Below are 13944 nucleotides of genomic sequence, written 5' to 3'. Positions count from 1 at the left end.
AGTGGTGTTCAGGCTGCCTCAGAAGAGCAGGGCCATCAGACCCCCAAGTGCTTCAGGGTTCCCACTTTTCCTCTGCCCCCTGAGAACTGGGGACAGGCCTTGCTGGACAGAAGGTCAAAGCAGCAGGGGGAGACCAGCAGCTCGGACCAGCCTGAGAAGGGTCCCAGCCTCAGGGACAACGTTCAGTCCTTCTCACCAGGCCCTGGGCACCGTGCCGAATCCCTCCCGCAGGGATCCAGTCTGCTCCACAGGGTTGGTGCCTCGGTTTGCAGACGGGGCAGCGGCAGCCCCGGGAGGCCCAGGCCTTTCCCCCGCCCTGCGTGCCTGATGCCATGGCTCACACTTGGGGCACCACCCAGCCTTGAAGTGTCAGGCGGCCCACTCCGCGAGCAGTAGGTGGGAACAGATCGACCGTGTCGTGGGCGAGACTTTGGGCACACCACGCACATCTGAGACTGTCCTCGGAGGAAAGGCGAGGATTCCGACCTCAGGGACAACAGGCGGTTCGAAAGAAACGGTGTACATGAGAACCGGCCACACAGCTGCTGTGCAGTAAACGCACACTCTGATTCCCCGAGTTCTCCAAATTCCCAGGAGGCTTGGATGGGAGGTCTACATCGTTTTGTCCACAGGGCCTCCTTTCCCCGGGCCAGGGCGGTCCTTCCGAGCAGATGACCCGCTGCGGGGAAGGAGGGCTGCCAGGGAGGTCGGGCTGCCCTGCCACCTGCCGGCTGGACCACGTGGGTGGCCGCAGCCCCCGGATGTCCCTTTGAGGTCGCACAAATCTCAAAACTGTCCTGTGGGATGACCTCATCCCTCCCTCCAGACACTCTTGGGTTGCACGTGGACCCTGAGGTTGGCAGAAGACCCTGGGCTGGGACAGGAAAGCCAGTCCCTCCTTCCAAGGAGGCCACGGAATTTGCCACCCAAAGACGTGGATGTGAATGCCATCAGCAGTACTTATAACAGTCAAACATGGAAACCACCAAACGCCTGTCCGCTGGTGAACAGAGTCAAGCATAGCACCCCCCCCCAACACGAGTCCACTTGGACGCGGCCGACACGACTGCCACGGGCAGAACACGGCGCACTCAGAACCGCGTTCGCGGGAAGAAGCCAGAAACAAACAACGCTCGCGTGTGGGAACCGTCCAGAAAAGGCAGATTCGCGCTTTCCTGGGGGTGGGGAGTCACCACACACGGACACCAAGATCTTTTCAGGGTGATGGAAATGTACAGTCAGATCGCAGTGCTCTTGGTGCAGCCGTAAAAATTTGCTACAAATAACTGAAAAAGGATTTTTTTCAGTGAAAAATCATCACACTAAAGTGGGTAAATTGGATGCCATACAATGACGCCTCAGTAGAAAAGCTCTGAGAGTGGGGCAGCGGGAGGAGGCCCTCTTCCCTTCCCTGGTCCCCCAACCAGAAAAGGTGGATCCTGCCCGTGGCGCATCCCTGGGGGGCACGAGAGGGGAGGGGCCGAGGGAGGGAGAGGCGCACGCACACCACACGCTGAGCAGGGAGCCCGAGGCGGGACTCGACCCCAGGACCCTGAGGTCATGACCTGAGCCGAAGGCAGACCTTCACTCAGGCTGCTTCTCCCTCCGCCCCTCCCTGCGTGTGTTCTCTCTCTCTCAGATGAATAAATAAAATCTTTTAAAAAAAACTAATGTAAAGATAAACCATCCACACGAGGTGCTCCCGGTCTGCATCCTGGAGACACAGAGCTCTGGCAGTCCTCCTCTCTCTGTTCTCCATAAAGAACAATGATCACGTCCCCCCCAAGGGGAGGGTAACTGTCCCGAGCCCCGCCTCCACACCAGGGAGGCCGCAGGGCGTGGTGGGAACCGCGGGTCCCGCTCAACTGCAGGGGCGGCTGCCAGCAGGGATGGAAACCAAGGGTTACCCGACATCTGCGTCTGTGTGCACCCGCCGTGTTTTTAAATGTTGGCTCACACCTCAAGAAAACGTTATGTGGACCAAATCAAACGGAACTGTCGAAAATCACCCATCCTTAATTCTGTGGCCCCAGGGAGTCTCTGGTGGTGAAGGGGGGGCGAGCGCCCGGCCCAGCCACTTCCCCAGCCACGCGCTCTCCTCTCCGACCGCTCCCAGCTTTTAGCCCTTGTTCCAGGCTCTCCAAAGGACAGAGCTCTAGAAGTGGGCTCACTGGCTCAGAAAGAAAACACATAAGACTTTGGATGGACGTTTTAGACCGAGTTCCTTCATCCGACTTCTGCTCTGCCGCGAACAGCGTGGTCCCGCCGACCCTGTGTCCGCTGTCTCACTTGGCGGTGCCCGCACTCCACGCGCAGGAGGCCGGAGGGGACGGGAAAGAGGAGAACTGCTGGTGGGCCTGCGAGCCTGGCTCCGCTTCGCCCAGCTGCTCTGCCCAGGGAGGAGAGCCAGCCCGGAGGACCGGCGTCTTGCGGCCCAGGGTTCCCATCCGCCCTTCTCCACACCTGCTCCACCCGCAAAGCTGAACCAGCTGGGCCCCTGAGGCCCCAGACAGGCAAAAAAGGCTTTGGTGGGCAAGGGGCCTGCCCGCCGTCCCCGAGGCCCAGTCGCTCCCCTGCCCACAGAGGGCTGCTGTGGTCACGGCTCGCCGTCTGAGCGCCCGCCTGGCACCTGGTGGGCTGCACGTACCTTATCCACAGCCCCCGTGACAGCACAGCTGACCCTCTGAGAAACAGGGAGGCGAGTTGCCTGCGCGGCTGGAAGCAGGGCTGGGATTCCCACCCACGGCCCGACTCCCAGGCCCACGCTGGCCCCAGCGCCCATGTCTCCTTCAGGAAAGGACTGTCCTGCCTCCTGCCCAAAGCCTGGGGGGAGCTCAGGAGCACTGACCTTGGGCAGCGGCCACCACCGCCTCTTCCCACATTCCAGGGCTCCCAGAGAACCTTTTCGGAACCACAGGGTGGTATCCACACTGTGGCCTCTAAGCAAGACCCTCTGTGACCTCAGCACATACCCCTCCAGCCAGCCTGAGCAGCCCTTGGTCCTCTCCACCCCCACCCCGTGCCTTGGCCCGAGTTGTGTCTCTGCCTTGGACTCACTCCGGCCACACTACTCTCCTGCATTTCTGGTTCCAAGTACCACCCCTCCCTGAAGGTTGGAGCCGGGCCTCGCTGAGGGCCAAGCGTCTCCCACAGCTGGAGTCTCTTGGAAGCAGGTGTGACTCCTTCCTGGGGTCTGAGTGCTGAAGCCCAGCCCGGAGCGGAGGTCAGGGGGCCTTTAGGGAAGAATGAGCTAGCTCCTGTCCCATCCCTGTCCCAGGGAGGCTGGACTGAACCACCATGTGTCTAGGAGACCCATGCCTCCTGCTTTCCCTCCTCCAGCTCACCAGTATAGCCTGACGGTGAGCAGGTCACCTTCCTGCCCAAGTACGGAGAGGGGCTGGCCCACCGAGTAGGTGTCTGCCGAGCCTCCGTCCTGCCTGCCTGGGAACCCGGCTCAGTGTCCTTCCGCTGGAGCCTGCCACAGCTCAGGGGCCTGGGCCTCTGGGCTTGGGGCCTGAACGAAGGGAAGACAGATGAATCTCCAAGCCTGGGGGGCCTCGCGCTCCCCTTTGTCTTCTCACATCCATGTAGGCCCACCTTTGGGCCTTTGCTCATGGCGCTCCCTCTCCCGACCTCACCTGTGTCTGAAGAGGAGAAATCTCTGGACGATGAGTTAGAAACCCCGTTTTCCACTATCGGCAAGGTGGGCAGAGCGGTTGGAAGGGCTGGCTCGCCCACAACTCGCTGAGCCTCGCACCCCGACCCTGCCCCCTGGCCGCAGGAACCGGCCGAGCCTCACACCCTGGCCCCGCGCACGGGGTCACGTACGGGGTCACGTGCAGGGCCCGGTGCGGTGGGAGCCTCTCTCTCGCCGTCTGAGCGGGACTGGTGGAGACCGTGTGGCAGAGGCCACGGAAGGGTGGGGAGCCTAGAGAAGCAGGTGGCGGGCTGAGCGTGCATGAGCGCAGGCAGCCACGGGAGTCCACTGCGTCCCATGCCCCGGCCGCGCCCCAGCGTCTGTTCTTGCCTGCCCTCCCTCCGCCTGCGCTCCGCGCCCCCTGCCTCCTGCCCGGGGCCTCTCCCAGGTGAAGCGTGAAGCAGCCAAGATGTCACCAGCGCAGCCGACCACGCTCACGACCGGCCGGGGCGCTGGGCGGCGGGGCAGGCCAGTCGGTACGACCTCGCGGGGGGGCAAGCAGCCAAATGTACCAAAGGGCTTGGAAAGGGGGCCCCCTTGGAGCAGCCAGCGCACCTGCAGGAAGAGCCCGTGGGAACGGAGCGGAGCCCGGAGACCCCTCTGCACGGCTCTGCTTCCCTGAGCAAGGCCACTGGAAACGACCAGCGTCCCCAGCGGGGGGTGGTAACTGCATGGGGGGAGCCTCACTGTGGATGCGAAGTCCTCACGAAAATCAAGCAGAGGCCAAGGAAACGCCCGCGGCACGACACCCGTGGGGCGCGGCGTGGGTGCGCAGCCGAGCGGAAGCCCCCTGCGTCTGGGATCCCAGCGCGGGGGGACCCTCCTTCCTTCCCTCTGACAGACGCAGCCCGTGCAACCGCGGCGCCCGCAGCCGACATGTGCCAACAGCAGAGCGAAACCACGCTGTGCGCCCTTCGGGGATACGCATGGGGACTTCAGCGGTTGGGGGGAGGCATCCCTGAGAGGGGCCGGGAATTCCCACACACGGCACGTGGGCGTGAGAGGGCTTCCTTACGAGGGGGTGGCGATGGCCAAGGTCGCAGCAGGTCAGCCGCAACAGTGGACCAGACCTCAGTCGGTCCTGGCAGCCGAGTGGGGTCTGGGCGTGGGGATCCATGCCATTCCCTTGGGGATGGCGTTGGGGGAGGAGCCTGACCTTCTTCCAGACCCAAGCAGGGGGGAGGGCCCATGAGCTGGGGGTGCCCCGTGGCTCCGAGGGTGGCTCCTGGAGCAACCGCAGAGACATAGAAATCAGGATGGGGTGCCAGGCCTTAAAGTTGTCGCCGTCCCCCCACCCTGACGTTCAACAGGGACGCAGGTCCGCCATGCCCAACCAGGTTTGTGGCTCCAGTAGCAGCCAAGAACACTGCCAGGACCCAGCCAAGGTCCCTGTCATCCAGGAAGGCACCAACGATCCCAACCCAGCCAGCAGACAGTCTGCAGCCAACAACCAACCCCCCAGAGCACACAAGAGAATGCCGGCTGAGTGCCCAGGGTGGGCTTTCCCAAGGCCCGGCCCCCCTCTCCTCTCCTTCTCTTGCTCACGTGGCCACTGGTCTTGGCCTGACCCTGGCCTGGGTCTTATCAATCACCCATTATGCTGGGGGCGGCCAGGCAGGCTGGGAGCTGCTGTCCTTGGGGCTCTGGGATAAAGGCTTCTGAATAGCAGAGGAAATCAGTCTCAATTGGCTGGAAGGAGAAAAAACGGGGGTGAGGCTGGTGGGGTGAGGAGAAGCGCGGGGGCGTTTACTGCGCCCGTGGGAATGGCTGAGAACGAGCGTATTGTACAGTAGGAGGGCTGCATGGGCCTGGGGAGCGGGGGCCTGGGACAGGTCTGCCTCCAAGCTGCTCCTCCCAGTGCCTGGACCCTGAAGCCCCTGCTGCCGGGGCCAGCCTGGACGCTCCCCGCCTGCGCACAGGGACCCTTTGCTGCGGCTCTTGGACACTGCTCAGACTTGTGCCGGGCACTCATGGAGATATTTAAGGGAAAGAGGCCATGCTGGCCTCAGAACACAACTCAAGATAAGGACAAGGCCTGCCTGGGACAGAACAGTTTGTCCAGACCTTGTACAGAATGTACGAGAATGTGATTCTGGCCCCACTGCGGCTGAGGTGGGAGAGACCCCCTTCACGTGCCGGCCGCTCACCAGCCTTCTTGCCATATGGTTAGGAGCTCTGGGTTGTGGCCGTGAGCAGAGAAAGCTTGGCAGAACCCCGTCCTCCCTGGGGCTCAGTTACCCAATCTGAATTACAATCGGGAGGGACAGGATGGTCTCTGTGGGCCCCCCTGGGGTCACCGGTTTAGCTTTTGTGTTCTACCCCCAGGATTCCACTTGTCCTGGACCACGGACGTGGTGGTGCGGAGATGGGCTTTACCTGCCCTGTGGTGGGCGTGCACAGGAACCACACAGGGGACCCTGAGGCGGTCTCCACCCACCCTGCAGAGCTCAAGGCAGTTTTTGTGTCATTTTGGGCAGGAGCCGGGCCTCCTGGACCCCCCCTTGTACACATGCCATGTCAGCACGCCGCAGGGAAGACAGGAGCAGCTCTGGGCGTGGACAGATATATAATCAGACCCCTCACAACCCCGGGGCAGCTGCTCTTTCCGCCCACGGGGCCTGTCCTCGGGCTTTAATAAAACCACCAATTTGCACCAGAGACGTCCCAAGACTTCTTTCTTGGCCGTGGGCTCCGGACCCCACCGACCTCCCCTGCATTCCAAAACTCCATCAGAGCAACTCTGGGCCCAGATAAAGCATCTAACACACGCTCGACAAAACTGGGCATTTGATTAGGAAAAATCTGTACGGGGGTCCCCACTTCTTTTGGCGGTGAGGCTGGGGTTCCCACTCATTTCCACTTCTCAGGTGAGCTGACTACGTGAATCTCGCCTGTTCTCGGGGAAGTCTGTCCTCCCTTCCCCACGCCCACCAGAGGCTGAAGGGACAGCGGGGCCTCTGCCTCCCACTGTCGCCACCCTGCTCCCCAGCCTCAGGCTGTGAGCGCCCCAGGACAAGTGTGGTATCTGTCTCCTTCCAGCCAGACAGCAGCCGTGCCCTTGAAGCATTTGGGAAGGGTGGGAGTGAGGGACAGAGAGAGGCCCCGTGCAGCCCTTGACCCAACTGTGGGCCTCATGGGGCTAGAAACCCCAGCCTCAGAGCTCCCCGGTGGGTGTGGGAGTCAGCGAGGAAGAGTGGGCGTGGGCAACAGGCCCTGGCCAGCCCCTCCCCCAGCCCCAGCCGCAGCTGCTGCTCTCCGTGGACCCCCTTCCCTTCCCTGCGGTCTTGGCCTTGCCCTGTTCCAGCTGGGGTTCATGCTCAGCTAGAAAAAGCTAGAAAGAAATGTGTCTCCAGGGCCTGGCACAAGACTGCCTTTGTGTGGAGGTTAGATTCTGGGAGCTCTGTGGCCCGATTCAGCGGGCCTGCCCCCTAGCTCAGGGCCTGGCCTGGGGACAGGGGCTCAAGGACCCTCGAGCTTCCGGGAACCCAAGGAGGCTCACAGGTGGGTGCTGATGGCTGAAGGCAAGACCCCCAGAGAACCCCAGAAGGGCTGCCAGCTCAGCGGTTAGCTGGAGGGCAGGCGGGGGCTGGCCAGGCCCGGAGGGGACCACGCTGCTCCCCAGGGCCCAGAGCGGCAGCGTGCCAGTGAAGAGCTCCACTCCCCGCAAGCGGCGTGAGTGAGACAATCACAGAACCTCTCTGAGCTCGGTTTCCTCCGTCACAGGGGAGCGGGAGAGCGCCTACCCCCGTGCTGCCCTGAGAGGACATGAAAGACTGCGAACCCCTCAGCACAAACCTAGCTCCCGCTAAATGTCCTTCGGGGCGGCCGTGTGGGGGAGGAGGCTTGAACCCCTCTCATGGCCCTGCAGCCCCTCCCTACAGCCTTCCACCGGGACAGGTGCCTTCTCCCAGCCCTACGGACAGCGCTTTGGGACAGGGCAGCCGCAAGACTCCTTCCCACCTCCTTCCCCACGGAGCCTGGATCCTGGGCTCCCGGACTTGCTGGGGAGTCTCGAGAGAAAGGCTGCCCAGCCCTGGCACCAGGCTGGCAGGTGGTGGGCGCTCGGTCCCTGCCGGACTCAGATCTCACTGCGGCCGCGCCCCAGAGGCCCCGGAGCTGCACGGGAGAGGCTGGGCAGAGCATGACCCTCACGCCAGGACTGCAGGGCTCATGGCAGGGCCGACATCCCCGGGGCCGCTCTGCCACGTGCCTGCTGACAGCAATGGTGCCGAGAAGCTCCTTTAGGCCAAGATGCTCAGCCCGGGAGAGGAGCAGCGAGCCTGAGGGCGGCACCAGCTCTGCTGGGGGGAGGTGATTGGCATTTGCTCCGGGGAGCCAGGCTCCTGGGGTGCCCCAGGACCCTGCCTTCCCTACGCCTCGTGGCGTCTCTTCTAGCAGGCACGGTGACCTTTGCCCTGATGCTGCCTCTGTCCTCCGACCAGGAAAGCCAGGTCAGAAGACATCTGGGGGAAGAGGCCTGGGCCTCCCCTCCACCTGTTGCCGGCTCTGCCCTCCCCTTGGTCCGCAGGGACCCGAAGAAACGGCTTCCCCCGCTGGCTCCGCTTCGAACCCTACCGAGTCCCGTACCCAGTCTAACCACGAGGAAGACACCAGGTGGACCCACACTGAAGGACATTCTGCAAAAGACACGCCGAGTTCAAACACTTCCACCCAAACACCCAAGTGAGGGGGCGTCTCGGGATTACGCCTGGCTGCTCCCAGGAGCTCGCGGCTGGGCGAGTCCGCAGAGGGCGACCCGCACCCCAGGGGCAGGTGACAGGATGTACCACCCCCAGGACAGGGCAGACCCAGGACGCAGTGACCTCTGCACCAGGCACTTGCGTCTCCGTGTTTGACCTGTGCTGTTGGTACAATGTTGTCAGACAGCCAATGAAAATGAACGAAGCTATGCGGCTACTATCATTCCGATGACTCTTGGTGTGAATGATAGCTCTGCCCGGGGCAGCTGTCTGACGGCGAAGGTGTCTGCAAGCCTCGCACACACCCGCCCACTTCCGGCCCCCAGACGGCCCCTCGCCCCAGGCAACCAGGCTGGGAGCTCCCGGCCTTGCCTCCAGGGGCCTCTACCGGTCCAGGGGCCCTGGCTGCCTCCCTGCCTCCATCCTCCCCACCACTCACTCCTTCCCTCATGCCTGGCCCTGACGTGGCCATAAGGAAAGGGGTGCGGTGGGGGCCCCCGGGGATGTGGCGACCAGCGGGGACTTCCACCTGCTCCGGCCCCCGAAGTCCTGTGCTGTGGCTCCCCCAGCTCGCCTCTGCCCTGGCGCTGCCCACGGCCCTCCAGCACCCCCGGCGCAGCCCGCAGCCTCACGGCGGCTCACCTGACCCATCCGGCGGGGCATCCTTGTCCTTGTCCTTGTCCTTCTCTGGGAACGAGAGCGCGAGGTCATGGCTTAGGGACTCTTTGGAGGGCGTCTGCCCATCAGTCAGGGAGCTGGCAGGGAGGGGAGAAACCACGTGAGACCCTCGGGCCTGGCCTGGCTTCCCGATGCCGGCCGGCACACACCTGAGCCCCCTCCCGGTGGGGGTCAGGGGACGAGACCTCAGCAGCCACAGGGCTAACGTCGCCCCCACCCAGCCTCTCCCTGCAGGTTCTCAGGGCTCAGCCCTGCTCGCTCTAGGTTGTCATGTGACTCTGGGCAGGTGCACAGCTCTCTCTGGACTCCGTGTTCCCATCTGGACAAGGAAAGGCTTGGGGGTCCAGCACTGGCCGATTCTGGGCACAACTCAGGGGAGGCCTGCCTCCTCACTCCCCACACCCACTGGACCTCAGGCATTGCAAACAGTCATGCTTAGAAGCTCAGAGCACAGCTGAGGACATTCCAGGGGCTCCCACATGTCCCACGCAGGCCCCAGGTGAGGACCTCCCCTTCCCAAGGGTGCCTGTGGGCAGGCCCCAGCCTACTCCCCCACGGAGAGGACAGGCATGGGGCCAGAGAGATCTAGGGCTCAGGCCATCTGCCTTCACCCCTGGTCCAGATCCTCCTTGCTTCCCAGGTGTGGTGGCCCTGGACAATAGTTCTCCTTTTCCAGCCAGATAGCCCAAGGGGTTAGGGGTCTCTATTGTCAACCAGCTGATCTGCAACACCACTCCTCCTCAGGGTTCGATTGGCCAGACCTCGACGTCCTGGGTGGTGAGTGGATGGAGTTCAGTACACGCACCAGGGTCAAGCAGGACTACAGCCTTCCACAACTCCAGGGGCATATTTCACACTCTTCAGTATGTAAACAGAGCCTACTGGAGTTGTGCAGTGTGCAACCTGTGCAGCTGGTCATGGCAGCCCCGAGGGCAGGACCCTGGCTCCAGGGAGTTCCGACCGTCTCTCAGGGTGGGGCTAGTCCCATCCCTGCCCACTTCCCAGACTGTTGGGCCAGTTACCTGCTTGTCACATTCGGCCTTACTCCTTGCTGGTACCGCAGGTTCAAACTAAGTTTGCGAGCGCACCCAGGCCCACCTGGTGGCAGTCTGCTTAAGAACCTGAGATAGGTTTTAAAGTGAAAGACGTCAGGAGGTTATGAAGGGAGGGGCCTGGGGAGAAGGGGGACGCGTGGGGGCCAAGTTGGTCCCCTTCTTGGGAACTTTGTGAGCAAGGCCCCTCAGTCTGGAGCAAGGGGTCCCTGTGCCAGGCAGAGCGTTCTGAGCGTGTGGGACTTGTCCTGCTGACTTTGGGTCATTAGCCACCACCATTACCCGTTTAGGGTGTAGAGTGGACGCTGCGTCTGGTTTGCAAAAGAGACAACCGTGTTGGTACCAAACGTCCCCAGAGCTCTGGGCGCAGACAATGCCATCAGTGGGCGAATGCGGGACACGCACACACGCGGGCCGAGGGTCCCCCACTGGGAGTCCCTGAGCGGGGCCGGTGAACTTGGCGCAGCGTCCACACCCTCCTGGCCGCGTCCTCAAAGGACGAGTGAGGCCAGCTGCAGGGCAAACCCGGCACCCACAGCAGCCTGGCCCCAGAGTCGCCAGCCTCAGACAAGCGGGGGCGGCTGCGGGCTGTGACGGCCGCCGTCACACGGCTCTCTCACAGGCGAGTCTGCTACCCCATCAAATGTACAGGCAGCATGTCCCGCACCCGATAAAAGCGTGTGTATGCTGCTTCTGGTTTCAAAATAGCTACATACGCACGAAATGGGAAGACAGCTGCTCAAGGACGCGGGGGCCAAGCGAGCTCATCCCGTGTGGAAACTTCTGTGTGCGGGGGGGGGGGCTTCCCCGAGCTCCTGGCACGCCCGTGCATGGGCCAGGCTCTGTGGGCTCAGATGCGCTGCTGTCCACCCCCCGTCCTGCAGGATGCGGGATGCCTCATTAAGAGAGGCCAACACCCAGTTTTCCAGGCGAGGAAAGGGTGCTTTTGCCCTGGCCCGAGCTCAGCCAGGAAGGGGACGGCACCCTCGCCCCCCGCCGTCTGAAACAGACTTCGTGGGACCTCCCTGTGACGTGGAAGCTCCTGCTGGTCCTAAAGAGGGATAGACATCCTGGCACAGCTCATGACGCAGCAGGGAAGGGGGCCACACTGATGGTGCTGGGGCCTGTGCCCTCCCCGCGTGGCTGCTGCTCCATGTCTGGGTGGGGGGTGCTGGGCCGTGGCTTCAGTGCTCACCCTCGCCCACGCTCCTGCCACTGCAGGGCTGGCCTCCAGCCACATACCCGCCCCCACTTTGCTGGCCCCTCTGCAGCAGCCGGGGGCTGAGAGCGAAGCTGGACCCGCCAGCCTCTTCCGCCTGGGGAGCGAGCCCGGGGACCGGGATTCCAGTGTTCTCCGAGGGGAGCTGCCCTGACTGCTCTGACCCCTCCCATGAACGGGGGCCCCTCGGACTCCTGCTGCTGCTTTGGGCGGCCCCGTGGGCTGGCGAGGGACCGGCAGGCGAGGCGGGACCACCATGGTCACGACCAGCGTCTGTCCAAGGGGATGAGTACAGTTCTGGAAAACTAGACCTCTCCTGCTTGCACACACCCCATAAGCACCTTGCCTTACTTGTCTTGCACAGAAACCAAACGTCCTTAGCACCTGCCTGGTCTCTCGGGGAGCGAGGAAGCTCTTGAAGGGCGTGTGTGAGAGTATATGGTGAGGTGTGTGGGACGGGTGGAGGGGCTGGGAGAGCCTGCACTCCCTCTCTTAACCATCTCTGGTCAGTTGGTCTCTCCTTTGTCCTCCTGTCTTGCTAGAGGAGCTGAAGGGAACCATTTGAACATAGGCCCTACTGAGCCTCATTCAGCTCCTCCTTCAGGAAGCCCTCGGGGATTCTCCTCAACACCTTCTCACTCTCAAGGCCTTTGGACACTCCGGTTTGGGCCTTGAAGGCCACACGCGGCTTGGAAGCTACATGAGTCTGTCTGTCCTCTGGCCCTGAGATGCACTAAGGCGCACAGTTGCAGCCCAGGAAGCGTCCTCCTCAAGTTATCACCACGTATGTGACCCACAGGCCAAGAGGAGCCCTTGTTTTCCATGGGAGCCCCTCCTGGATGGGGGGGTCCATCTCCTGGTTATTTTGTGTCTTTCTTCCCTTTCTGCCTTCAACAGCCAGGCACTGTTCTGTATGCAGTAGGTGCTCAGTAAATGTGAGGCTCACCCAAATTGGCCCGTCTGGTTCGACTCCACTAGCTGTGTGACCCTGGGCAAGTGACCGTACCTCTCTGAGCATCAGCCCTGTGTCTGTGGTGAGGATGCAGGACACCTGCCGCGAGCTTAGGGCTCCGCAGCTCTCGCGTATTGCCGGGGTCTGTCATGGACTTTCGGGGAGTAAGGAGAAGGAAGCTCTTCGGTACAATGGGGAGGGTGACTCAGTGGAATGAAAACCCCCAAACTCAAGACGGGGGGCCCGGGTGCCGTGCGGCCCGGGTACGCTCCCTGGGAGGAGGGTGGGGTCCTCGTTCCTTACACGGTCCTCAGGACGGAGCTGGCACACCTGAGCAGGAGCGTCTCCGGCATGGTCCCCGTGGGGTGGCCGTGCCCCTCGAGCTCACCCAGGAGAGAGTGGGGACCAGGGAACACATCAGCCCCAGAGAGGCCCCGCTCCACCAAACCGGCCTGCAACAGAGACACAGTGTGCGTCACGGCCCGCGGCTGGTGGGCGAGGGCACAGGTGCCCTCCTTGCTGGGCAGGACTCACTGGCTCCTGCTCTGGGCACCTGACTCTAATTTACTGCCTGCTGAGCCCACACATCCGATCACAACGAGAACAACACAGACTCGCCTCGGGCTCCCGTTTCTATTCCCCGGGCCAGGTGGCGCGTACCAGGACGAGCAGACCAGCCAGACCCCCAGGACTCCTGCCCTGCCGACCCCTGAGCCCGCGGCTGCCCTCCCCGTTCCTTCTTCCAGTTCTGGCATCTCTCCGCCCAGGGTGCCAAGGGGACACCCTATCTCCTGGAGCCCAGCAGAGGATTCCCAGCGCAGGGCATTGCCCAGACATCCCCCAAGTCCTGAAGGCCCCAGCTGGGAGAGGAACAGCCCCTCCTCAGATCCCACTGTCCCTGCCACACTGGCTGGAGCAGGCCGGGCCGGCAGCCCGCCCGGGAGCTGCTTGCTCATGGGCCTCTCTGATCCCGGCACTCGGGGGCCCACACCCCTCACTTCTGCTTGGTCCACATGGCCTGTCTCACCTCCAAGATCGGACCCCTGCAGCTCTCTCAGGATCCCGGGTTCCTGTCCGAAGACCCCAGGGAGGCAGAGTGGATGCCTGGCAGGGCCAGGTCCGGCCGCACAGGTGCTCACCTCCTGCCCCGTGCGGAGGCAGGGACAGGGCTCCGCGTTCCCTGCGCGTCGTTGGCTGAGACACCGGAGTGTGGGAGCCCGTGCTGCCCGGGCCCCAGGTAATGAGGCAGTGCGGCTGGGCGTGCGCGGGGACCCGCCCCGGCGTGCCCTGGGGCTGTGGGTGAGGTGGCCCTGGACACCTCTGACCTACCTGGCGCTGTCCCAGGTGCCCACCTGCGAGCCTCACATAAGAGGGTGGGGAGCAGGAGAGAAGAGGGACCCGGCAGCGTGGGCTGGGAGGCAGTCTGCTGGCTGCTGTCCTTGGCAGGGCTGCGGGAGGACGCGGCCCTGCGATGGGCGTTGCACCTGAAGCCAGTCTGGGCCCCAGCGGCGGGTGGGGCTTGACTTCTGGTTCGGTTTTGACTTTTTAACTTTTGTTTACTAAATGCACAAGTTGTGCCAAGCACCTTAGGTGTGCAGGCTCCTTGCACGCTCTCCCCAGCCCTGCATGGAGGGTTCAGGCAGAGC

General features: G+C 63.1%; 1 protein-coding gene across 5 annotated transcripts in view; it reads right to left on the bottom strand.

Annotated features, from left to right (window-relative positions):
* Positions 1–13944, bottom strand: part of ACSBG1 (acyl-CoA synthetase bubblegum family member 1) — a 47327-nt gene that overhangs the window by 18792 nt on the left and 14591 nt on the right. For 2 of the 5 annotated variants that reach the window (XM_034667756.1, XM_034667755.1), the window contains exons 2-3: positions 10098–10196; positions 9040–9152 (exon numbers count right to left, since the gene is read on the bottom strand). In XM_034667756.1, coding sequence (XP_034523647.1) covers positions 9040–9152; positions 10098–10196 — 212 coding nt within the window. Of the gene's footprint in view, positions 1–9039; positions 9153–10097; positions 10197–12601; positions 12751–13325; positions 13390–13437; positions 13497–13944 lie in introns of those variants that run through there. The other 3 variants (XM_019803547.2, XM_019803546.2, XM_002923011.4) reach the window with 3 other exon arrangements.

This window comes from Ailuropoda melanoleuca, chromosome 9, assembly GCF_002007445.2.
Source record: "Ailuropoda melanoleuca isolate Jingjing chromosome 9, ASM200744v2, whole genome shotgun sequence".
NCBI lineage: Eukaryota > Metazoa > Chordata > Mammalia > Carnivora > Ursidae > Ailuropoda > Ailuropoda melanoleuca.
This window is presented reverse-complemented; position numbering and strand designations above follow the sequence as displayed.